The sequence below is a fragment of the Mchenga conophoros genome, linkage group LG19, assembly GCF_057382185.1.
Source record: "Mchenga conophoros isolate Kocher_MC1m ecotype Shallow Benthic linkage group LG19, M_conophoros_male_GT1.1, whole genome shotgun sequence".
In the NCBI taxonomy this organism is placed as follows: Eukaryota; Metazoa; Chordata; class Actinopteri; order Cichliformes; family Cichlidae; genus Mchenga; species Mchenga conophoros.
In genome coordinates this window covers 23862285-23888325 of record NC_140544.1, presented here as the reverse complement: position 1 = coordinate 23888325, position 26041 = coordinate 23862285, and the positions used below count along the sequence as shown (strand labels likewise).

General features: G+C 43.1%; 1 protein-coding gene and 1 pseudogene across 1 annotated transcript; both read left to right on the top strand.

Annotated features, from left to right (window-relative positions):
• The first annotated feature begins 1975 nt into the window (after nucleotides 1–1975).
• On the top strand, nucleotides 1976–24804 carry lclat1 (lysocardiolipin acyltransferase 1). The gene is made up of 6 exons (XM_085257613.1): nucleotides 1976–2342; nucleotides 18791–18958; nucleotides 19417–19615; nucleotides 19874–20020; nucleotides 21355–21471; nucleotides 22426–24804. Exons 2-6 carry the CDS (start codon nucleotides 18791–18793, stop codon nucleotides 22950–22952), a joined length of 1158 nt encoding a protein of 385 aa, XP_085113739.1. The 5' UTR covers nucleotides 1976–2342; the 3' UTR covers nucleotides 22953–24804.
• On the top strand, nucleotides 10561–15087 carry LOC146552332 (uncharacterized; annotated as a pseudogene).
• Nucleotides 24805–26041: the final 1237 nt, after the last annotated feature.

The window sequence follows — 26041 nt, the reverse complement described above, 5'->3', positions numbered from 1 at the left end:
AAATAAAAATGGAGTGACAGCGTTGTGTGTGCCTTGTTACAGATGTAGAGCTGAGACATGTAAGTTTGTAGAGGAAGAGAAGTGAAAGGGAAGAGGATTTAGATCTAACCCTCTTTGAAAAACCAAAAAAGCGCAATAGGTCATCAGAGGCAAGAATGTTATATAAAAAAACAAACCAAATGGGGTTTTTTTTCTTTCCAGTAAAACCTCATTAAAGGGCTATCAATAGATTCTATTCAAAATAAACCAAAACACAGCGTACTATGCCTAAAAAGTCACTCTCTCTCCCACATGGACTTATGTAAGCGGAAAGGCATGTTTAACTTAAATCAGTGTTGTTGCTCATGTCGAGCGCTATCAGTCAGTTTGGTCATAACTTTCGCTGTAAAAAAGAAAACAAAGGTGAATTACACTAACTACACTTACCTCCCAAGTTGTCTTTTTATCAGCAAACAAGTGTTTGTGTTTTAACTTTTCCGTGGATTAAAAATACTTGAGCTCTCAGATAAGGGGAATTCTCTTAGGGAATATGTTTGGGAGAAAATGAGCAAAATTCTTTTGCTAAATTTTCTTAAACAACCGTCATCAATCTTGTGGAGCTGCTGCTTTTTATTCGAAGGTGAGCTGCCACCAGTCTGAAAAAACACAACGTTTTTCCATCGTCCTCTGAAGTGATGGAGCTGACCCTTGAAAAGTTTATACTGATAAAGCCATGCAGTTCAATTAGTCTCTCAGATAGAGTGCATGCCACAGGGAGCAAGTCATGGAAAAGTCTTGAGTTTAACTAGGTGCACTCTCTCTTTTACGCTGTCTGTCAGTCCATCTCCACCTCACTCCCCATGCGTGCACACAGAGTAGGCTGCTGTGTGCATGCTCTGACACACTAAGACGCATCGACCGCTCTGTGCACACACATCCCTCAATGCTGAGGTAATTTGTATTAGTAGAACAGCCCATAACTGTGGGTAAAAGAAACAAATGACATATGCAAAGATTTACACTACTTTAAAAGGCTGCGTTGGAGGACTTGAGATGTATATCATCAGTACCTGAATGACGTCTGATATATGACTAACAAGAATCCTACTGAAGAACAATTTAACATAAGTAAAAAGATTTTAAGCTCTGAAGAGAGAGAGATTTAATGTGCACAAAGGCAGTTATCTATGGAAACATATCTGTTCATATCTGAACATTGTTTGAATTTAAAGAAATTTAGGCCACTGCAAAGGCTGCATATCTTGAAAGAAAGCCTGATCCAGCTTCAACCAAGAGCCTGAAATGATTAAACTTCTGAGTGTACTCTGTACTTTCCCTGTTTAATGCTAACCAGTTTTAATGTTTAAAGGAATTGTGTTTTGATTAGTGAAATCAAAACACAGGTTTTTTTTTTTATGTTTTCCATTGGTTATTTCTGCATAACTGTTTACTTTTCAAATGATCTGTTCTTACCCTTTGTCGCCTGTGACTGCTGCTTTGTTAATGATGCACTGACCTCTCAATGCGTTATGATGAGGACTTGTACAATAGATAATGAGCAAAATGTTTAAATATGCATTGCATGCTTTTCTATAAAATAGTTGAAGCAGCTCACCCTGGGCAAGCAGCAATAAAAAGCATTTCAGACCTTTTTATTAATTAAACCATAATACTGCTGAAATTATATATGATGAATAAGCGTAAAATGCATAAAACCATACTGTGCACAAAAAGTACTTAAGTACTTCTTTGCTGGATTTTTCTCTATTGTCAACTACTTTCTTTTTGCACAACCTACGACTTCAAAGGTGCAAACTAGTTCGACTGCTGCTAAAAATATAAGAAATGTGTCAGTGAAAGTCACTATCAGCTTGCGAAATCTACGCTGCGTTCTCTATGAGGGCTCTCCTTGGCAAAACCTGCTCCACATGGCACAGGTCTGCGGTTTTGAGACCGTCATTTTCCTTAATGAAGCTATCCTGTGCAAACAGCACCCCCCGTCGACTCCTGTCTGTAAAGACAGGTGAGAGGTAGCAAGTTGAGAGGTCGGCTTCAGCTAGCTAAACGTTATGGCTGATGCTGCAAGTTTCTGTTTTAATAGTAAGTAAATGCTTTCGTATAAAGCGAAGCTGCCTCGGCTCCGTAATTAGAGCAGCAAATACTTCACGAAACAAAGCGGGTGCGAGGCAGTTTCAGCCGGTGTTCTACCGGCGCCAGCTCTCGTGTTCTGGCGGAGCTCCTCTTGCTAATGTTTGCTAGTTAGCTAGCTGCTAGTATGTCGCAACCCAGCGTTTGGACTTACCGGAGCTAACGTGACTAGCACACCCGCACCGATCGTTGATTGTGAAGGATAAGCACGAAAGGTGGGTATGTTTAAATTGTATGTGTTTCACAAAACTCGATGCATTAGCCATCACCATTGAAAGTCTAGTAGTTTACCTTAAGGTAGCTTCTCGTTTAATAAATGTAGCAGTTAGCGTGTACGTTGGGAGATGAGCTGTTCTGTAGCCAAGTGATTTTAAAGGCAGTTTGTGGAAAGGCAAAGTGGTGCTTGTATGTTACCCCTTCCTCATAATGTGTTCACCGTAATAGAGCACACACTGTCAGAATGTAAACATTAGCGTCTCCATTAGCCAATCCATTTGACTGCAGTATCTCCTCGTGGTTTATTGCATTAAAGGCTGCTGCTAGGTCAATATTTACGTAGCAACATTATTATTTACAGATAAAATATGGCACAATTCTTAGCTTAAACTTAAATCTAGGCTAATCGAGGCTTTCTTTCTGGCTAAAGTCCTCCTTCCTTACTCGCCCCACCCTGGTATAGTGGAAAAAGTATGGTACGATCGATGGTCCATTAGCTACTTTTATTGTTGCTTTAAAGGTGGCGTAAGTTGCTGTCAGTTGCCCTTGTATGATATTAGTTAAAAGATATCGTAGTTTGGAAACACAGCTACCCAAAGTAACTGCATATCAGTTTCCTTTTCAGGCAGCCTTAGGGGTTAATAAATTTCTATAATTTCAAAACAAACCAGCATATAGATTTTATCTGAGGCGATTGAGCTTTCCCCTTATCTAAAATAAAGACTTGCTTAACATGAGATTGTTATAGTTATTGATAACACTGCTCTACAAAAAACTCTTTTTTGTTTGCTATTGGGCACCTCACACCTGCTTTTTATCTGTTTTTTTGTTCTTGTTTTTTACACTGATTTCAGAAGTACAACCAACTTGCGTCAGGTTTTTGAGATACACATCACTTTTGAATATCAATATAGCAACACAATATCTGGAATTTCAAGCATTTCCCCTACAAAATAGTTTTAATGTGTGTATTCTGATAATAAACCAGAACACAACACCAGACAAAGACGCTAAAGCAAATTCCTGTCAATTTAGCTCAAAATTAAACATGTTAAACAATGTTTAATACATTTGCTTTTGCGCTTGACTTAGCAAGAACCAACAGTAGTCACCCATTATGCTAGGATTGAATTTTCCCTGATATCATTTTATTCTTGATGAAGACTTTCTTCCATGCTCATCGCTGATTTGGTGGGGGGAAAAGTCGAGATGAGAACGTAAGAAGTGCATCTAAAGTGAAGTTCTGCAGTCATTAGCTGAAATGCCTTTAGCATGTTATCCATAAGCTGAGCACAATTCTGTGATTTCCAAGAAAATTCTGGACAACCTGCACGAAGGCTTCCCATGCCGCTGATCCATTTGGCTTCTGAACTCATTGTCAAGCATCATTTCACCGATTTCAGGACCAACACAAACACCTTCCTTAATTTTGGCTACATTTTTCTTGGGACCAGACTTAGGCAGCTCCTTATTCAAAGTCCTTTGTCCAATATATCCACTATCCATTCTCTGCACAAGCCCAAACCATCTCAGCCTCGCCTTTCTAACTTTCTCTCAAATCCGCTCGACCAGAGTTGTGATTAAACAGATTTATACTTCAGCCTGAATAGTTTAGTTTGTGTGGAAGCAACTCTGTTTTCTTTGATTACCTGTTTGGAAAGCGCTTTTGTAGCCTTGCATTTTTAATTTATTTTCAGTTGTTGTTTTGGGTTTTTTTTACATGTACAAAATAGTGCAATTAATTAATTAATTTACAATGTGGCATAATGTTGCAAGCTGCTTGCCACACCTCTTAAATGTGGTGCCAAAGAAAGATGGGAAGGACAGGAGCCAAGTGGGCACAAAATAAGAGAAGCGAGCAGGACTACTTAATATGTCTTCCTCACCTGCGTGCAGGAAGTATGCTTGCAAAGAATGTGGAAGTTGATTGACAAAAAATGGTTTTGTCACTAAAGTTTAGACCAGATTTTCCATCACATCCTCTTTGACAACAGCCACCAGCTTCCTCTATTAAGCCTTCTATAGTCAATTGTGTTTTTCCAGGAGCTTTTGTCACATTTCTGATACAACAAATGTATCCTGTGTATTGATTTTATGTTTATTATCTTCCCTCGCTGCTTTCTTTTTCTGCCCTTAGAATGAATATTTTGGTCCAAATTGTTTGTTTGTGTGTGTGTGTGTGTGTGTGTGTGTGTGTGTGTGGGGGGGGGAATTATTTCAGGATCATTACTATGGTGATTAAATAAATGTTAAACCAACCAAGTAGACGGGAATAAATCAAACTCACAAGCAATGCTGGCCCTGGAGTATGAAAACAAGTTTCCCTGGATGTCTTGCACAAATAGTGTTACCAGGCCTCATGTGTATATGCCAAGCAGGAAAAAAACATGTTTATATAACAATTTAATTTTCATAATTCCACTCAGTTCTCACATCACTGGCTCCAGGTGTGTCAGGCCTTTTTACTGCATGTATGAATAGCCTTGTCTAGTTGTTTCAGCAGCCACCCAAGGGTGTGTGTTTTATTTGTGTGTGTGTGAGTGGAAAGGGACGTAGCCTAATTGTGGCAATTGTGCTGAGCAAGCTTGTTGTCCTCAGCCCTCTCATGCTTCACATTTTCCGTTGTTAAAACCAGCAACCCTTAAACCCTAAATGCCAACATAATCATGCACAAACACTCTTGGATTGCTTAAATGCAACTTCTGCCACTTTGATTGGTGCCATGAGACCTGCTGTGTCATGATGCCGCAGAAGGTGTCAACAAGGGCAGGATGATGAAAGTGTTGGGGAAGGTAGTCTGAACCAGAAGCCTGTACAGTCATAACAGTAATTGAGGTGTAAGGTGAGAGCTGAAGTTCACGTAAGAGAGGAAAACACCTGCAGGAGAAAATTGCTCCCAGTAGCACGAGCTCGGAGATGCCAGTGTCAGCAAGGGACTTGCTGTGCCTCTCCGTTTAAACCTTTCATCTTCTTAATAGTAATTGACCAGCTTTAGGGCTTAACTGTAAAACTAGTAAGTCTTACAGATTATAAGGGTTTCCACGCCCTTCTCTGTAATGTACACAAATCATTTGGCATGGCTTTTTCTCATCGAGCATCAAATCAGGTTTGCCAAGCATGCAAAGGTGCATTACATCAAAATATTTGACACTTAGGTTACTTGCTTACGTGCGGTTTTAGTAGGTTAAAAACTACTAATACAGGAAGGTGTGTAATGTCTCAACTTGCCCAACTTCAATAGGCTTGTTTGAGATGAGCAAGGCTTGCGTGGAGATGATCACAAGCGATCCCTTGGAATGTTTTCTGGTTAGATTTCTGTCTAGTGACTCAGTCTGAAATCATGCAGATATCAGTAAAGATAACCTCACAGTATCTAGGTGACTGTACCCTGTATTGCTTTCCACCAAAACCTCGGGGTGTGGTGGAAAATGACAGGCTCCGTCTGATCAGCAATACAAAAACATTTCTAACTCCTTTCGTTAAATTAGTCAGACTTGTTTATGTTATCTTCTTTGCAGTCTGATAGTTTTCATCTACAGAATAAATATTATAAATGTAATTATTTTTTTATTTATTGGCACAAAAGCTTTTTTTCAGTAAAGTAAAATAGCTTTTCCTTATATACCCAAATTCAGCACGTGTTAGAAGAAAAAATGTATCTTTTTAAAAATTGCACCAAGTGAAGTGCATAAAATAGTCTTTCCCTTCATTCATTGTACCTGATCTGAATAAAACTAATAGCAAAGTGCTTGACAGCTGTGAGATCCCTCTGTATTTCCCCAGTAGTGTTTTACATACGGCACTGGTATTTCCACTTTAGAAAAATAATTGTGTGCACCCTGCCATGGAGTGTATATGGTCTTCCCACAGCTACACAAGACACTTTCAATCAAAAGATGGCCAGCATCTTTTGACCAGTATGTTAAACCTTTCCCTGAAGCCATCGTTATGCTCCGTGTTTGGTTGACCCTTGCATCTTTGCCCAAATGCGACTCTGCGTTGGTGATTTCACTGCATCATTGCTCACTTTTATGGAAGTCCGAGCTGAACAGTGATTTTCTTGACCTGCCTGCAGTTTGTGCTTTGTTTTCAGGTGGCTGAATAAGTTACCTGTGTGGTTTTGCGGTGCAGACACAACTCTACAGCACTCTTTGCATATAATTTGTTCCTGGTTAACATCACTTGACCTAAATTTGCAATATTTCCGAACAGCAAATGACGATTCAATTCAAGGGAAAAGCTCTTTACCTCCTGCCGTGCCACACATTTGAATTTGGTTATGTATCTCTCTTTTAACGCACTTTTACTAAGCCCGTCTAGTCCAGGAAACCTGAAGCTGCACAGTGCAGGGAACAGCTGTGATTGGCTCATGGAGGCATGTTAATCTAGCGACCACTTGATTTGCTTTTACTTTCTATTGGCAGAGCATACATTTTCAGTGGCACTCAATCATGTTCCTTTAATTGTGAGAAGCCAGCATCATGATTGAGATTAACATTTTATTAATTGCACAGCCCTACTGTTAAGATACGCATGGACTGTGTTAGGGCTGTTCGATATAACGATATATATATCGGATGACGATATAAAAACGTCTATCATTTCATTTTACGCTATCGTTTGTTTCGTGGTGTCGCAAAATAAACTGTTTACGGCAATATTTTTTCATCGTTTTGATGGTCACTGTAGTGGCTATATTAATTTCTTAAAGTTCTCTCTTTCTCTTATATTTAATATAACCACACTATGGACGGATAAGCGCCTGTTTTTATGCGTTGTGGTTAGCAACAACGACGGTAACAGCATCCCGTGTCCGCTTGTATATGTTCCACATAAACCTTTCACAATAAAGCTCAAGATCCTGTTGAGACTTTTCAAAATAAACGGAATAACGTGAAAGAGCAGATTATTTACAGATGAGAATTAAAAAAGAGCCGCCAGGTGCTAAAAAATAAACCTTAGACTCAAACGTTAGAACGGGCTTTTCCCCGCAGCACGCTGTGTAATAAATACAAAGAAAACGGCGGCCGTTACAACTTATGTCTAAAAATGTATCGTTTCATGCATCGGTTAAAACACTCGACTCCAGCCACATGACGCGCAGCTGGAAACACTTCCCGCAAGACGAGCTGCCCGAGATTCACAGAATTTACAGAAAATGTTACATTTTTGTGATTTATATCGTTATCAGGACGATAGAATTTCTTATATTGGGATATGAGATTTTGGTCATATCGCACAGCCCTAGACTGTACAAGATTGTATCGCTTCTACTTTGCTGGTGTTTTGTTTTGTGTTTTGTGTTTTTTTTTTTTTTTTTTTTTTTTTTTTTTTTTTTTTTTTTTTTTTTTTACATTTTTTGATGCATTTACAACAAAACAATAGGCAGACAGCTAGTGCCAGCTACTCTGAAAAAATAGAAAGCACACTGTTTTGAGGCTTGATATCTTGTTGTTTATCTCCTGAAAAAAAAAAATGCAGAGACCTTAGATCACTGTGTAGAATTTCTTTTCAGCCCAGCTGTTTTGTAAATGTAATCTCTGCATCTCTGTCTGCAAGATAAGGAGAATGAGCCTCACAAGTCACAACAATATGTAAACTATATACTTAAGGAATGGCATGACACAGTGTTGCTCCTCCACTATGACTGCCTGACAGATCAATAATGAACTCTTGTTTTGTGTTTAGTATCAGAAGGGATAGTACCAGCTTGGCCATGACATTTATTTTTAGCAGCAAACTGGTATAATGCTTGCTTTCATCGTGATCACACTGGCTGTGTGACTAGATCACCCTAGAAACTTTTGTAAGACAGGTTTAGTTCATCTTAAATTAACCAACTATTTTGTATTTGATTGATCAAAAGACATTGGTCTACACTTTGTCGTTTTTTTGGAAAGGTGATTTTTTTTTCATAAATATTGAATTTTTATGTCAATGCCTTGTGCAATAACAGGTGTTTAACATTTTTCAGGCTAATTCAGCCTTTTCCCAGGCTTTGGTGGAACCATACTAAGAAATACATGGAGGTCTCCAGTCTTGGTACTAATGCTGCATTCAGTGGACACGGGGAATCCACTCTTATCTCTCCCCAGGGAAAAAAATCAAACAAACAAGCCTTATTAGCTCATCTGTTTCTTCAGTTAAGTGATGGGGGTTGTTATTCATAAAATGGCTAAAAAGCAAACCAGGAGGCAGCCAAGAAATTACATAAATCAGTTAAATCCAATGAGATTCCTGATTAGATTTTCCAACCTTCCACTTCTGATGTGCCATTAATGCAGCATAAGAAGGGGTGTAATCAGGAAAACTAAGTGAAAACACCTGTGTGAAAGTTTGCGAAGCACAAATTAACATTCAACTTTCAATTACCATTGGAAGTTGAAATGTTTACCTCTCATATCTCTGAAAAGACAAGGGCTGAATTAAGTCCCTTTTACCTTGTGTTAGAGTGATGCGATTGTTCTTGAGCGTTTTGTTGTGATTTGACACCATTACAAAGTACATACAGCATCAGGTTTCAGTTTTGTTTGCAACCATGTCAATGACAGTTTGTACGTGGGCTTATAATGACTTCAAAGGATAATTTTCCTAACACAATAAAATGTAAGTGTGGTTTATCAAATTTTCCATTGGTTCATTATCATGTAATGTTTTAATGCTTCTTGGTAGCAGGGTTAGTGGGTCAAAGGTTCATTAGCGGCCTACAAATGTTCTCCTCGTGCCTGCATGGGCTCTCACCGGGTACTCCAACTTCCCCTGACAATCCAAAGACAATGGTGAATGATTGTGTGTCTTTCTTTGGAAGCCATGCAGCAGACTGGAGAGCTATCTATGGTGTACCCCACCTCTTGTCTTATGGTAACTAGGATAGGTTCTACCCACACTCCTGACCCCACCTACACCTGAGACCCTGAATCTGATAAGCAGAGGAAAAACTTTACAATACAATAAAGTTTAAGTGTGGTTCAACCAATTTTTCCACGAGTTTATCACCTTGTGATGTTTTTAGTGCAGTCAGTGGCTCAAAGGTTCAATAACAGCCGAAGTTTATGGTGTAGTTGTTTTTGTCATTTCCATTGTGAAGTTTTTAGTCTTGCTTTTTTTAACTACCGCTTCATAAAAGCACATTTTAAAAAATGTGTATATCTCATGAATAATAACCACTACCTGGAAATTACACAAATGAGTAAGTCTCTGTGTCCCAGTCTTTCACCATACTGAATCCATTCTTCCAGTTTGGAAGTACATGTACAGTATTGTGGAAAATTTGCAGCCACTTGTCATTTCTTGATAGTTTGTTTCCAAGTAACCAGTCCTCCTTGTAATTTCTAAAGTAGTCAGATGTGGCAAAAGTACAGACATTCTGTACTTATGTGGAAATACAGATATTAGTATTAAAATATACTCTAGTAAAAGCTGAAGTACTTATTCAACGAGTGAAAAGGTATAAGTTCTGAAATGTACTCAAAGCAAGAAAGTAAAAAGTAGCTCTCTGGGAGGATATTCTACCATCTATCTTTGTGCAAAGTTAACTGAACCTTGTGCTATATTAATACAATAATAAAATAATATTGGTAGATGAAACTTTATTTCAGTCTAAATTTTAATTCTACTGAATGCACTCAGTTTGAATCAGTTATGTAGAATATGAACAAACAATTGGAGAAAATAAAGAAATTCCTCTGTTTTCTGTTGCTTACAGAACAGAGGATGACTTTACCTTTAAACTGAAAAATGAGTACAGTTGGGGGTTAAAGTGGGATTCAACGCGTGGGGTTGTAGTGGCTCAATGTGGGGAAATGAGTAATAATTCTTAATGGTACAGGCTGTGATTAGGTGATCTGGGCCACTGCAGCTCTGAGGTTTACTCGTCTTTGTAGATTTGCACAACTGAATTCAACAAGATATAAGCACATGTCTCATGAGTTGTCTTGGCATCCTCTGTGATGACAGTATATTGTGCATGTTATTTTTATACTAGGCTGTATAAGGTTGGTATGAAGGTGGAATTGAGTGAATGAATCTAAGATTCATCAGCTTAACTTCAAATTCAACTGTGCTACACTTGATGTAACCGAATTCTCACCTTGAGCACCACAGCCACTGTGCACTAGTCACACACAGTTCTTTTTCTAACTTCGCTCGGTGTTTCACTATGGGAATCGCCTCGGCGTGACCAACTACGGAAGCTCCAATGACACCACGTCTGTCTATGACAGACCTGTCGAGCCGTGCTCAGGGCTCCGCCCCCTCGTACTAACACGGCCGACCAGCTCCTCCTAACTCATTCTCGCTTTCTTCCCGTGAGAAACTACTTTGAGCTCCCTCAGCGCATCCAGGCTAACTTGATTAGCTGCTTAACAGTTCTCAGGCGTCCCGTGTAGGAGTACGTCGCCAAACGCAGTTTTTCCGGTTCCAGTTTGGATCGTGCTGAGTAAGTCCTTCGAAAGAAGTGTACTTAGAGTTGCACTGTGGAACAGCAACCGCGTCAGGCGAGCTGTCCCAGCGGTTCCTGGTTTTAGTTAGCGAGGTAGCCGACGTTGTGTGACTCGGGCTAACGCGTTACGGCGAGCTGTTCGTTCAGTGTCCGGCTAGCATTAACTTGTTAGCAGGCCACGAACCACATTAGCGTCTCACTAGCATTAGCTTGTTGGTCGACGTAGGGTTCGGTTAGCATTAAGTTGCTAACGATATTGGCTAGCGGAGTGCAGCCAACGTGTCACGACGAGCTGACTCCCGCCGCGACTAGATCGGATTTAACACCCGCTGCTAGTCCTAGCTACTTACGGGCTAACGTGTCGAGACGAGCCTGGTGTAGCCTAGTCTCACCCCTTTCCGCTAACCATGTCTACGGCTCCTACTCCCGCCAAAAGGTCGGAGCCGAAGGCTAAAGAGGCTGCATCCCGCCCGTGCCCCGCATCATGCGGTGCCACCATCTCGGGCAGGGACCCTCATCCAATGTGCATCTTCTGTATGGGTGCCAAGCATGCTCAGGCTTCACTGGCGGACCCTCAGGGATGCCCACACTGTGCTTTGATGCCAGAGAAAGTCCTGGAAAGGAGGCTGAGAGTAGCAGTAACGAACAGTCAGGACCCCTGCCTGTCGGCTGCTACTGCTACGAGCGATATCCGTCATCCGCGAGCCTCCACAAGCTGGGCGGACATGATGGAAGAAGAGTCCCCGCTCATGCCCCCATCGTTCGAGGACCTCCTCGATCAAAACGTGGGCGAGCCGGGTGGCGAGGACGCGGAGGGCGATGCCGACTCCGACCTCCTCGACCTGGAGGACATGGATGAGGAACAGGAGGATGACTCTACCTTTCCTCCCCAGTAGTCCAGGCCACCGAGTGGGGCTGAAGTTGCACCCCTGGTGGACAGCAATTTGTACGAGGTCTGTAAACGGGCTGCTGCCAAGCTAGGCATCCCATGGCCAGCCGCCCAGGATGCCGAAGGGGCAGAACGTGACTTGTATGACGGCAAGAGGCTCCCACCAGCCTTGCCGCCATCAAAGCAGCTTCTGCCAGCAGTCCCAGCCTGCATGAAAGAAATGAGTCGCTATTGGTCAAGCCCTTTTAAAAGCAAGCTTCCGACCAAGGGCTGCTCTAAGCTTGAGATCCAGGGGATGGGTGAACTGGGGCTGACTGAACCCCCAGCAGTGGAGCCTTCAGTGGCGTATCACCTTCACCCTAACCGCAGGGCAATCTCAGCTTCTTCTAGCATTTCTTTGCCCAACAAGATAGATCGCCTCATGGCATCTATTTATCAAAGGACATACAAATATGCTGCACAGTCAGTGTGCTCGCTTAATGCAGTCACACTGCTATCAGCATATCAGGCAGAAATTCTGGAAGACATGGGCCGTCAGCTTGACTCGGGTTGCCCGAACCCAGCCCTCTGGGATGAAATCTGCGTGGTTAATGATCTCATTCTTCGCTCCTCCAGGGGAGCAGTCCAAGGGTGTGGTCGCGTTATGGGCCTTGCAGTCTCGGGTGAGAGAGCCTTGTGGCTAAACCTGTCAGGCCTGGGTGATGCTCAGAAGGCTGAGGTCATGGATGCAGCCTATGACCCAACCAAGGGTCTCTTTGGCCCAGCCCTGGAGAGAATGAGAGAAACAAGCACCCGCAGAAAGCAGGAGGGTGAAGCATTCAATCTCTGCTTACCCAGAAAACCTAACTCTCAGCCCCAGCAGGTGCCAAGAGCTGGCTTTGCAGCAACAGCAGCAGCTGCGAGAGGGAGACAGAGTGGGGTCAGAATGCAGAGAGGAGCAGGAGGCCAGCAGGGTGCCCACCAGGCCAAGGTAGAGAACCGAAGACCTTGGGGCAAGCATTCCTTTGCAGCAGTTGCTGCAAAGAACAAGCCGTCACACCCCGGAGAGGGGAAAAAAAAAGCGGTCAGCCTAGCACACCTGCAGCATTCTGTGTCACCCCTCTTTTCTTCCCCAAAGAGAAGGAAGGTGTTAGAAGGGGTAACCAAATCACTCCAAAGTTCAGGGTCTCCGGAAGTTTCCAGTTCACCAGGAGCACCCTCTCAGTCTCCTCCTCCAGTTCAGGGAGGACAGACTTGTGGACAAATGGCGCAGTGTCACCAAACACTTCTAAACACTCTGTCTGTGTCACCAAGCACTGCCCAGAGTCACCAGACACTTCACTGTGGTTTGGGGGTAACAAAAGAAATAAAACGTGCATTTCTGCAGCCAGGCAGTTTGCCAAGGGCAGAATGTCCCCCCAGTTTCAAAATAAAAACAAAAGAAAATCACTGCAATTTGTCTTTGTTCCCAGCGGGGGGAGCTCACGCTCTTCCCGAGGGGGAGAGCCCCAACTCCTTCCGGGAGACAGGGGTGACGTCACGCTACCGCTTCTTCAGAGGCCCGCTCGCAGAGCGGCTGGAGCGGTGGCGCGCATGCGCAGTTCATCCCTGGGTCTTGTCAACCATTTCCCATGGTTACAGACTACAGTTTGCGGCAAAACCACCGAGATTCGGCGGAGTGTTAGCTTCTGTGGCCAGTCGCGATTCAGCGAATGTGCTGGAGGAGGAAATATCCTCCCTGTTACACAAACAGGCGATCGGAGCGGTTCCGAGCGAAGAAGCTCAGCAGGGCTTTTACTCCCGCTATTTCCTCATCCCGAAAAAGGACGGAACGTCGCTCCGTCCTATTCTGGATCTGCGTGTGTTAAACAAGCATTTGAGAAAGTACACGTTCAGAATGCTCACACACAAGATGCTTTGTCGCTCAATTCACACAGGCGATTGGTTTGTTACAATCGACCTATCAGACGCATATTTTTACATCGCCATTTATCCTCCACACAGGAAATATCTCAGGTTCGCTTATCAGAGCGTAGCGTACGAGTTTCAAACTATCCCATTCGGGCTATCCTTAGCTCCGAGGGTGTTCAGCAAATGTGTGGAGGCAGCGCTGTCTCCGTTAAGGAACAGCGGCATCAGAATATTTTCTTACATAGACGATTATCTAATATGCTCATGATCGCGCGAGCAGGCGATCAAAGACTCCGAGGTGGTGGTGAATCACCTCACGGAGCTTGGGTTCACTATCAACCTGGAAAAGATCCACTTGGAACCCGCACAGTTTACAGAGTATCTGGGGCTCAGAATAGACTCCATCTCTTATCGTATCGCACTTTCAGAGCGGAGGATCGCATCCTTCACTCACTGTCTTTCCCGTTTTCAGCTGGGGAAAGTCGTGCGGTTCCGACTCTGTCTCCGCCTCCTCGGCCTCATGGCCTCGGTGATATCGGTGGTACACTTGGGGCTGCTTATGATGAGAGATTTTCAGCGGTGGGTCGCTTCTCTGCAGCTGTGCCCTCGCCGACATCTCAGTCGTGGTGTAAAAATAACGCAGCCGTGTATTGCGGCTCTCCGGCCCTGGAGGAGCCCGACAGCTCTCGCGGCGGGGGTACCGCTCGGGGCAGTATCATCCAGGGTGACGCTGACCACAGATGCATCCCTGTCAGGTTGGGGTGCAACTATGATGGGCAGAGCAGTGAATGGCGTTTGGTCACAGAGACTCACTCTGAATCACATAAATGTGCTGGAGCTCCGCGCGGTGCTCCTAGCCTTACGGCATTTTCTGCCGTATCTCCGGGGTCAACATGTTTTAGTGAAAACAGACAACTCCACTGTAGTTGCTTATATCAACCGCCAGGGCGGCACCCGTTCCCGGCAGCTACACAGGTTAGCCAGGGAAATAATTATGTGGAGCAGCACTCGGCTCCTCTCCCTTCGGGCAACTCACGTGCCAGGATTTCTGAACAGGGGGGCGGACCTCCTGTCCAGAGGAAATCCACTGTTCGGAGAATGGAGGCTTCACCCACAGGTGGTGGAGCAGATTTGGCAGAGATACGGCCGGGCTGCCGTAGATCTCTTCGCCTCGCGAGAAAACACACAGTGCCCCCTGTTTTTCTCCCTGTCAGACGCACACGCGCCACTGGGCGTGGATGCGCTGGCCCATCCTTGGCCAAAAACTCTGCTGTATGCTTTCCCTCCCCTCAGCCTGATCTCCCCAACACTGATCAGAGTGAGGGATCAGGGGCTGTCTCTGATTTTAATAGCTCCACGGTGGCCATCCAAACACTGGATAGCAGAAATCATCCAGCTTCTGGTGGACGAGCCATGGCCACTCCCCATCCGCAGGGACCTTCTGTCTCAGGCGCGTGGGGAGATATACCATCCCCATCCAGACCAGGTTGCTCTCTGGGCCTGGCCCGTGAAAGGTGGAATTTGAAGGCAGCAGGCATGCCTCCGAAGGTTATTGAAACCATTCAGAATGCCAGAGCCTCCTCCACCCGTTCCATTTACAGCAGTAAATGGCGTGTTTTTGAAGAGTGGTGCCATGAAAAGCAGATTATCCCTTTTCAGTGTTCAGTGGTGGAGCTGTTGTGTTTTCTTCAAGACTTGCTGGACAAAAGGAAAGCTTTTTCCACTATAAAGGTCTATTTAGCAGCTATTTCAGCTTGCCACGTGGGGTTTGGTGATAAACCTGCTGGGCAGCACCCCCTTGTAGGTCACTTCATGAGAGGAGCGCGTCGAACGCTCCCAGTTTCTAGACCACTGGTCCCTTTATGGGATCTGTCAGTCGTTTTAGACGCCCTCTCCCACCACCCCTTTGAGCCTATTGGGGCAGTGGGGTTGAAGTTTCTCTCTCTTAAAACCACTCTGCTGTTGGCTCTAACCACAGCCAAGCGAGTTAGTGAATTACAGGCTCTGTCTATTCACCCCTCTTGTCTACAGTTGGCCCCGGGACTCACTAAAGCACTCCTGAGGCCTAACCCAGCCTTTGTCCCTAAAGTGTTGGAAACATCATACAGGTGCCCTACAGTAGAGCTCCTAGCTTTTCACCCCCCTCCATTCTCTTCCGAGAGGGAGCAGAGGCTGAACACTTTGTGCCCTGTCCGGGCCTTGGGGACTTATGTTGACAGAACAGCTGGATTCAGGAAGTCGGATCAGCTGTTTGTTTCCTGGGCCTCCCCTCACAAGGGCAGGCCCGTATCACGCCAGAGACTAGCTCATTGGATTGTAGAGGCCTTAGCTCTGGCTTATAGCTGTAAGGGCTTGCAGGCCCCCCCGGGACTCCGAGCACACTCCACTAGGGGTGTGGCCACATCCTGGGCGTTGTTCAGAGGTGTATCAGTCCAGGATATTTGTGCGGCAGCAAGCTGGGCTACGCCGCACACGTTTGTCCGGTTTTATCGGCTGGATGTTGCACAGTCATCCCTGGCTCAGACGGTGCTGGATTCTGGTGCCTCAGGTTCGACCTGAGATCCTGGAGTAGCACTGGAGAGTAGCTTCGGGAGCTGGCGCAATCCGGGAGTGGGCCATATCTCCCATAGTGAAACACCGAGCGAAGTTAGAAAAAGAACGTTGGGTTACTTAACGTAATCCCTGGTTCTTTGATAACAGAGTGAGGTGTTTCACCAACACTTCCCTCCTTGCTTAGGCACGGAAAGAAATCTGCTTGGAATGAGTTAGGAGGAGCTGGTCGGCCGTGTTAGTACGAGGGGGCGGAGCCCTGAGCACGGCTCGACAGGTCTGTCATAGACAGACGTGGTGTCATTGGAGCTTCCGTAGTTGGTCACGCCGAGGCGATTCCCATAGTGAAACACCTCACTCTGTTATCAAAGAACCAGGGATTACGTTAAGTAACCCAACGTTCTTTGCTTTAAATCCATCACAGTACGGCAAATCTAAATTGTTTATGCTGCACTAAGCTGCAGAGTATTTTCATGCCGCTTTTGAATAACACAAACTTGGCATACCTCAGTTTGTTTTGCAGAACGCTTCACAATATGAAAAGTCATTGCTTCACATATACAGATAACATCTGACATAAAAAAATCAGGACTTGCATGTAAGCTTTCAAGTTCCAGTTGATCAACTATCATGAGCAGTTATTACCTTTAAATAGAATTCTCTCTTCTTCCTCTCCGGTCCCGTCTTTCTCTATCTTGAGTGGTTTTAGTTCTCATTCTCTCCCCTGTGAAATATAGCAGCTGTAGCTTTTAAGGTAGAAGGCATATTGTGACAAACTGCACAGAAACAATTTGTGGGTTTGCTGATGTTTGTTGAGGTGATAGAAATTTTGCATTTTTTTTACCTGCCACGTAAAAAAAGGTATTCCCTTTATACTCACTCCTCTTTCTTAGAGCTAGCTAAATACTGAAGTACCACAACTGCAAATTATGGACATCTGCACTTGTTCCAGGCCCACTTTAACCCCTAACTATGGCACACCGTTTTGCCTCTTTGATCCCTTTTTATGCAATGTCGCCTGGTGATTAATATACAAATAGGACTGGCTTTCATGTGTTGTTTAGGCTCAAATCAGTTTGCTGTTTGAAGACCTGCAGTGACGTGAAATAATAACTCCCCTTAAATGTTAAACCAAAAACCAGGAGCCTGTTTTGAAAATGTAAGGAGTAGAAAGTAAAGATATTTGTTTAAAAATGTAGGGAGTAAAAGTAAAAAGTTGTCAGAAAAATAACTACTCAATTACAGAAAATTCTAAGTAAGTAAGTATTTGTACTCATTACTTCTAACCTTTAAAAGTAGTCTTTAGGTTCTTTACTTTATACACTGGCTACTTTTTCACTCATTTCATTCCATTCTATTCCTTGGTAGACCAGTTAACACTAACTTATAAAATAATTCAAGCATAAAAAAGGTCCCTAATGCAAGGGATGAAGAAACAAGTAAAAGTGGAGTGTAACACAATTTTTGGGCCATTTTCTCCAGCTAGCGGTCAGCGCAGCACATGTTGCTTTCTATGTGAAAGGGGCTTAAGTACGCTTGGGCAAGATGCGGAACCCTAAATTGCCCCATCGGAGTAGGAATGTTAGATAGAAAGGCACATAGCTGTAGAAAAAAAGTGCTTGTGTGAATTGAATAAGGCATGTTGTATAAAGCGTTTTGAATGCTAGAGTAGAAAAGAGCAGAAAAGTACAATATATGAACCAGTCCATCCACTGTTTGCCCCATCAGAAATGGTCTCAGTGGATTGAACCAAAGATCACTAGCAATCACTGGAAAAATCGGTGGCAATCAATCTTATAGCACCTTCGTTCAAATAGTCATCAGTTTGGAGGTTAAGGAGAGAGGTACAACAGCAAGCAGCTACAGCAATCTGTTAAACATGGTGGAGGCTTTGTCATGATTTGGGTATGTTGACAAAACTGATGGGATTATGAACACTGAAAAGGACTGTCAGGTTTTCCATCATCCATCATACAGTACCATCTGGAAAGCATCTGACTAGCAATAGCTTCATTATTAAGCATGACAGTGATCCTAAGCACACACCCAATGCAGTAAAAACATACCTAGCATTCCTAATCAGTTGAGACTTTCAATGTAAGAGTATCATTTTCCAGGCTTTTTTGCTTTCAGTGTCTTAACACTCCATATATTGCCATATTGATTGCATCCAAGTTCCTGTTACAATATTTTAATTCTTCTGTTCTGTTCCTGATTATACTTGAGTGATAGTTTAAGATCTTCATTCAACAAAGCCATTTTATTAAGAATAACAGAAAGTTTCTCCAGCAGTACATTCAGTGAATAATTCCAAAACCACAACAAAACGTGATTTAGTGACTGTGCACCCACAATCTGTCACCCACAGACCAAAAGGTTCCCCCATTTACATTCCACCCTAGGAATGTCTGCCCTGGATTTTCCACTGTTTGTGGGTAAATATATTAAAAGAGCAACAGAACTGCAATCTTTGCTTTTGGCGAGACCGCTAAAAACCACATTTGTTTCATATTATCAATGTTCTTCTTCTTAGCTTCTTTCCATAGCAGAGATCCAAGTCTGGAATACAGTGACTGTCATCATCCACCCACTTAATAAAACAGTGTTTCTTTAAAACTGTTATGTTTATTCTGTATGGACTTGTACTCAGCTAATCTTGTCTTGTTCATCTCTTGCAGATGGCTGTGTCAGTGCGGGGCCTGTACTTTGTGGTGACCCTGTTTTTGGGTAGTTTCTTCGGGAGCGTCTTCATGCTGGGGCCAGTTTTACCCCTCATGTTGTTGTCTCCTGCTTGGTACCGCTGGCTCAGTGATCGAATTGTGGCTACCTGGCTCACCCTACCTGTGGTGCGTACACCAGCTTACCCTTTTCTTAACCTACTTGTGTGCGACAGATGGTCTTAAGTTACCTGTGCATAGGCTGATGAAAATATGCCTTTTCTCTTAATTTGTCAAAACTATACTTCATTTATTCCAATTATGCCTGAGAACAAGGCAAAGGTCTTGTGTATCATGACTGCAACAATTGATGATCGTATACCTGCTCGTTATCAGATGAAACACAAGGTGGTGCCATGTAAAATCACCTGTGATTGGTTATATGACCATGAACAATGGCAATAATATCCAACCAGTACCAGTATCTTATTATCTTCTCATTCTTTTGGCTCTTTTACCTCTTCCTAGTTCCGCCTCCTCCCTTTCTATGATTTTCCTGTCATCATCCTTGACCACCTTCCTATCTGTCACCCTCGCTTCCCTTTCGGTTCTTTTATGCTCCCTCCATCCTTGTCTCTCTTTTCTAGTCCTTGCTGGAGCTAGTATTTGGAGTGAAGGTGGTAATAACAGGTGATGGTTTCATTCCCGGAGAGCGGAGCGTGATCATCATGAACCACCGTACCCGCCTGGACTGGATGTTCCTTTGGTGTTGTCTGCTCAGGTACAGCTACCTTCGTCTGGAAAAGATCTGCCTCAAGGCTGCGCTTAAGGCTGTTCCTGGCTTTGGTGGGTATACAGTGGGTGCCTTGCCCTTTCCTACACACAAAGACACTCGTGTACACTTACACAAACTATAATGTAATATATGCTGAAAGAGGAGATAAAACCATTAAGACTGACTTGGCTGAATGTAAATATAAAAGAGGAACATTATGATGTAAAGTTAGAGCACTAATGTGTTATACAAGTTCAGCTCCTACTTTAAGATGTTAGCCAGTTTACCTTGATAAGCAGACATGTGACAACTTAATATTTGCTTTGCAGGTTGGGCAATGCAGGTTGCCTGCTTTGTCTTCATTCAGCGTCGTTGGGAGGAGGACAAGAAGCATTTGGAGAACATGCTGGACTACTTTTGTGACATCAGAGAGCCCTTACAGTTGCTGCTCTTCCCAGAAGGCACCGACCTTACCGGTGAAGTGTAAACCTTGCAGTGTTTAATTCATTCATGGGGCAGTCTGTCCATATTTCAGTTATTACTCTGAAAATGTGTTACCCACCAGTCGGCTTCCAGAGCTCAGCGTAGCGCTCCACCTGTTGCATGCCTTTGCGCTCGACACTGTTATGCAAACACAATTTCAGAGTGATAAGACATATCTAAATCTCTTGTCACTGCCATTTCTGCAAGAATGCTCTGATCTCTCGGTCTAAGCAAGAGTGACACTTGTGCCTAAAGGCCCTTCAGATCCCATTTGAGCCAGTCAAAGTCCTGAGTAGCATTACTGGGAGAAGCTTAACTCCCATTTACATATCATGATGTCATGTTGAGCTGAATGTAGTTACATCATAATTAGCCAGTAGGGTCTAAGTATTACTTTACAGTTGGTGTTATGTTTGCACCCTTGCGAGTGTGTTTGCAAGTAAGCCTCTTAGACTTCAAGGCTTGATTTGACGCAAGAAACAAGGGGATATATACACGGTATGTTGACTTCTTACGTGGAAGTTCATTAGTCCCACACTGCTTATCCTAGAGGCATACAGACTAAAGGATCAAGGTCAGAGCAAACTTTTTAATAAAGCTTTTAAAACTGAATTGAATAAGAGACTGTGTAGGAATGACAAACAGCTTTGTTTAAGAGAACAGGTGTGATCAACAGAGCTGTCTGTTGTCTGAGTACTCTGTCTGAATTTGCTTCTTGTTGCATAATATAACTTATGAGTCATGATATAGTTTACATGTTCCAGCAACAAGTTCCCGAGGAATGTTTGGCTAATAAATAGTCACCTTTCCTGTGTTTATGCCCCCCCATGGATTTTTATAAATGGATAAATGTTTATCTTTAGTGGGTGTATTAATGAATCTAATCATATCCCGTAACCCATGTTGTTATTGTTACTTCTATTTTTATAATAGTACACTGGAATTTTTTGATTATGTATCCCCATGAGTTCGGCTGTTGTTATTATTAAGGCTATCTAATATGCAACAGTTAATCTTGTCCATGGTATTTTGGTTTTACAGTATAAATTTCATCGTAAAGGTACTCTAAGTTTAATAGTTTTAAAGTACAAAGTCAAAATGAATACAGACAGCTAATACTCCTAGCATCTTAAAACAATTCTTGGTTTATTTACCTTATTTTTTGTGCCTACATAAAGGTTTATGCACTCTTCTTAAAGCAGTCATATGATACAAACTTAGAGTCTTGATTGCATCCCAGTAAAAACATTTATCCTGGAGAGAATGAGTAACATGATATGTTTTTACAGAGTTTTTACTCAAGTTTTATGGTGTGTGTCTTCTGCAGAAAATACAAGGGCAAAGAGCGACGCGTTTGCTGCACAGAACAGCCTGCCGAAGTTTGAGTATGTTCTTCATCCCCGCACCACAGGATTCACCTTCATTGTGGACCGACTACGAAAAGGTCAGCTTTGAAGGACATTAACAGCTTCTGAAATCATCTACATTAAACACGTGACCGATTTACTTGTAATAGACACGTTAAGGATAGTTGGCAGCCAGACAGTGTAATGCGTTCACATGAAAATAACCAGGACACAAAGCCTGTCATGAGGACGGAAATATTTTATCTCTAAAACCAACTGAAAATGACACGCTGCTACGATGACTGTACTTATTCCACTGACGCTGTTCATACAAGGAGGGATTATACCTGTTATTCTTCAGAGTCTCAGACATATGCTTTCATCCCAATGCCAGTCATTACAGCTACCCGATATTATCATATTTCTGTGTGAGCTCAACCTGGCAGTCTTCCAAAGGTCTTAAATAAATACCATCTCTGGTCCTGCTGTCTCACCCCCCCCCCCCCCCCCCCCCCAACCCTGCATGCTCAGCAGTGACACAGACTCTCCAAGCAGGTGTTGTGAAACACTGTGATATCGTCAGACTAAGTCAATTTTCATCTCCCTTTCTTTATGCCACTGACTGACATACTCATGCTGATCATGTTCTCCCTGTCCATATCCACTGTGCCCCTCTAAGCTCTATTTTTACTGTGAGAGCAGGCGCTTGCGGGTGTCATCCTGTGCTTTTGGTAATCTATTTTGTTCCCCCTGTGTATACAAGGGCACTGTAGATCAGTGATGACGGTAGTTTTAAAACGGCGAGTTACTGGATAATTGGAGGTGTCTGAGTAACGGGGCCAGTGAACTAGTGTGGTTTTGTAAGAGAGATAATAATTCTCCCTGCAGTGGCTTGTCTTCATGTCTAAAAGATTTGCTGTTTGTGGTTCTGGATCGGAAGTAGAGTTTTTCACACTTCTAAATGAATTTGCTTTCATCTTTTTAAAATAGTAAGTCGTGTTATTCTCCCATTCATCATTTTAAATTGTACTTGTTTTTTACTTTTTTCCTAGGTGATAATTTGGATGCCGTCCATGACATTACAGTCGCCTACCCTAAGAACATCCCACAGACAGAACGCCACCTCATATCCGGCCATTTCCCACGTGAGATCCATTTCCATGTCCGGCGCTATCCAGTGTCTGCACTTCCCACCTCTTCCTCTGACTTAGAATCTTGGTGTCGGGAGCGCTGGGCTGAAAAGGAGGTCCGGTTACGGGACTTTTACTCAGGGCAGCCCCGCGCCTTTGACAGGGATGGCATTGCACGAGTACCACCCTGTAAGTCAGAGCTGCGAGTTACTCTGATCAAAGCGGCCTCGCTGCTGTATTGGAGCAGCTTCATTGCTCTGTGTTTCACTGGCCTGTGGCTCTGGGCTCCTTTCAGGCTTTACTTCCTGATCATGGTTGGAGTGTACATGGCTCAGCACAAGCGCTTTGGAGGGCTTGAGATGCTGGAGATGGCCTGCCATCGATACTGGAAGTCGATGTCTGCTGACGTCAGTGAGAACAATAAATTGCTAGATGGAAAAATGAAGTGAGGAAATACAGTTGCGAATGAACAATGACGTGTTACCACCTGTACTCAGCAAAGACTGAGGACTCATTTGTCTACACTTGTTCAGTCCAGTGAGCTAAAGGATCCCATGGTGGGACCTAGTGCTCCATGCCTTAGAAAGACAAAAATAAGTGCACCCACGATGGTATGCATGGCTTCAGTGGAAAGAGCTTTCTGGGGGGGGGGAAGGAATGTTAACCATATTAAACTGTGTTGGGTTTAGGGAATTCATCGTAAATGATGTATCACTTGCCCTTTCTGTGACTTTTCTTGTGTAATCACTGTTATTTAGCTTGCCGTCTGTCCATTTTTATCCGTTTCATGTAGTAGGTGTTTATCATGGTTTGTTGTTTGGGACCTCGGTATGGACCTGTGTCAGAAAATACTGCTGTTGGTATTTGTCATACTTGTTAGATATTCATATTTTTGAAATGTATTTTATTGTATGCTGTAATAATTTTTTTAAATCATGAATGGAGCAGAGCCATAGTACAGAACGTGTATGTATGATGATTTGACTTCTGCTAATATTCACATTAGCAGTATAAGCTGGATTGTTTAAATCAATCAGCTTCTGTTAGAAGTGTTCAGCAAGGGGAAAAAAAGGACAGATGTAATTCCCAGAGAGTTATTAAGGCACATATGAGTAAAACTGTTTACGTTTAGTGGGTATAATTACCCTTTTAGCCTATATGGTGGTTTCACTGTATATGTCTCAATTGCTCAAGTCAATATGACAATGCAGCTTTTCCATGTAAACCCAGCAGTGAGAAAAGCAAATGTCAACTTTAAAAACAAAAAGCAATCAAAAGCAAGTAGTCTGTCATGTGAGGAAGCGGTAGATCTACATGTCAGTGGCAGGGTTGCCTGTAGCTATATTGAGGCAGCACTTGTATTATTATCAAAATTAAAGATCTGACTGATAAGTCTGGCTTACTGTAGAAGCAGATGGGCTTTGTGCCCTTTCTGGGGATGAAGAGACACCTTGTAGAGACGGGATGTGTGTGGTGCTGGGGTGGAAGAATGTCCTGTTGGGACAACGTTACCCCTCAATGTGCAGGGTGGCACAGAGAACCAGACTTGGAGTGGAAAACTGGCCCTGAACTCAACCTAATCCAAAAAAGCCCTGTAATGCCCACCACTGCTGGTATCCCTCTCCAGAGGACTGGCATTGATGCGCCGGCTAAACTCAATTAGCAAATGACAGCTGAGAAAGCGACTCCAGTTGTGCCAAAAAAGGAGTGAAATTGAAAGAAGATTGAAGCAGTTCTTCAGCTGCATGTTTCACCTCTTGTTCTCTTTGCCTTTGCTCTCTGTTCAAACTCAATTACATTTTTACTTGAGTGAGTAAAGAAGCTTTTTGTGTTTGGAGGTCTACAGCAGTTTCTGTAACACTGTGAAATGTGTGATCTAGCTGACGACTTCAATCCACTTTTGAAGTACTAATTGTCTGGCACACAACAGAGTCGACAATGGGGTCTTTTTTTGTTTTGTTTGGTTTATGCAAATCCGAAGCTCCTCGAGTTTATGTCAAAAGGGGCTGTTTCTAGTCACTGTGATATAGTTTTGTTAACAACTCGATCATCAGCATGTTTGTTTACCAAATATGGTACTATATAAATGTTTTGTTTTTTCAAACCACTTAAAACTCCCAAACCAGCTGGAAATCTGTCTCTTTCACCTGTGCCGTTTTGTGTTGCTCATTTTTACATTTACTTGTCGATGCTGGACCTCTTTAAAAATCACTGTCCTCAGGTAAACGCAGTGGACACTGTTATGAGTCAGTCTTTTAAATGAAGAGATATATATCTAAATAAATATGCTGTATCGACTCACTGATGTCTCCCGTCATCTTTTGTTTTTTTAAGTTTAGGAAATGTTGACTCCCAACTTAAGTAGTAACGGCGCTTTTGGTGCCCCAGTGTCATGTGATCGGCAGTTTCATTCATTGCATTTTTTTTCCACTGCAGTCCTTTAATCTTGCATGTCCTGTAACAACTACTGTATTGCAGTGGATGACTCAACAAGACCTTGAATGCTCATGTTGCACAACACTAAGGATGGAAGACCGTCCTGCCTTGTGTGTTTTGTGCGCATACACAAACACTCATATACATGTCACAAATATACATGTCACACACATTCTAGTCTACCATAGACAACCAAAAAGGTCAGGAGCTTTGAAGGTGAAGTGCAGTCGCCATAGTAACTAATGTTGACTCCCTTGTCTCCTGGCAACAGTATGTGGAGTGATGTCAGTGGAAAGCATGCCATTTTCTCCCAGTGACAGAATGATGTCACTCCTTTTGTGTGTGTGAAGAGAGAGCTGGAAAGAAAAGTTTATTTCTATATTATACATATCTGCTCTCCTGTGGGCACGGGAGAGCGGGCAGACACATCCAGTCGAATTAAAGACAAAAAGTGAGGACATACTAAATTAGCTGTCCGCAGATGATGAATCATTGGACAATTACAGATGCATTTATCCACCCACTTTTTCTCTTGCCCCACCCCCTCACCCCTCGCTTTTCCACCTCTTCATCTGAATGTATCTTCGTCTGTATCTGAATATAACTTCAAAATTGCCCTGATGGGTTTGACAGTGGGTGGAAGGAAGATGGATGATTCGCATAGGCTATCATCTACCTTTTTTCTCTCAATTAGATTAGCTTCCAAAAGTCGGACTCTTTTATTAGAACAGTACTTTGATGGATATGTAGGAGGCATCTGGGGTCAAAGTTTTCAGGAAACTCAGTATCCCAAATTTCTCCCCTAGAGCACTTGTACAAATAGAAATACAGCCATCTTACATAAAGATTGTCACATCTAGACTATCTAGTTGCATGCAGGCTAATAGGATCAAGACAGTGTAATTATCCTTATCTAGCCGGATAGCTTTTTCAATAACGACTGCAGCAGACAATCCAGAGGTTAGGCACAGCCGAAGTCACTGAATTATAAAGTAGCACTGTGACTTCTCTGGAGCTAGGAGTCTCACTTTTGCCTCTGGTTCTATCCAGCTTTTAAATGGGTGTAAATAGCTGTGGAAACCATAAAGCCTCGCACATCCAT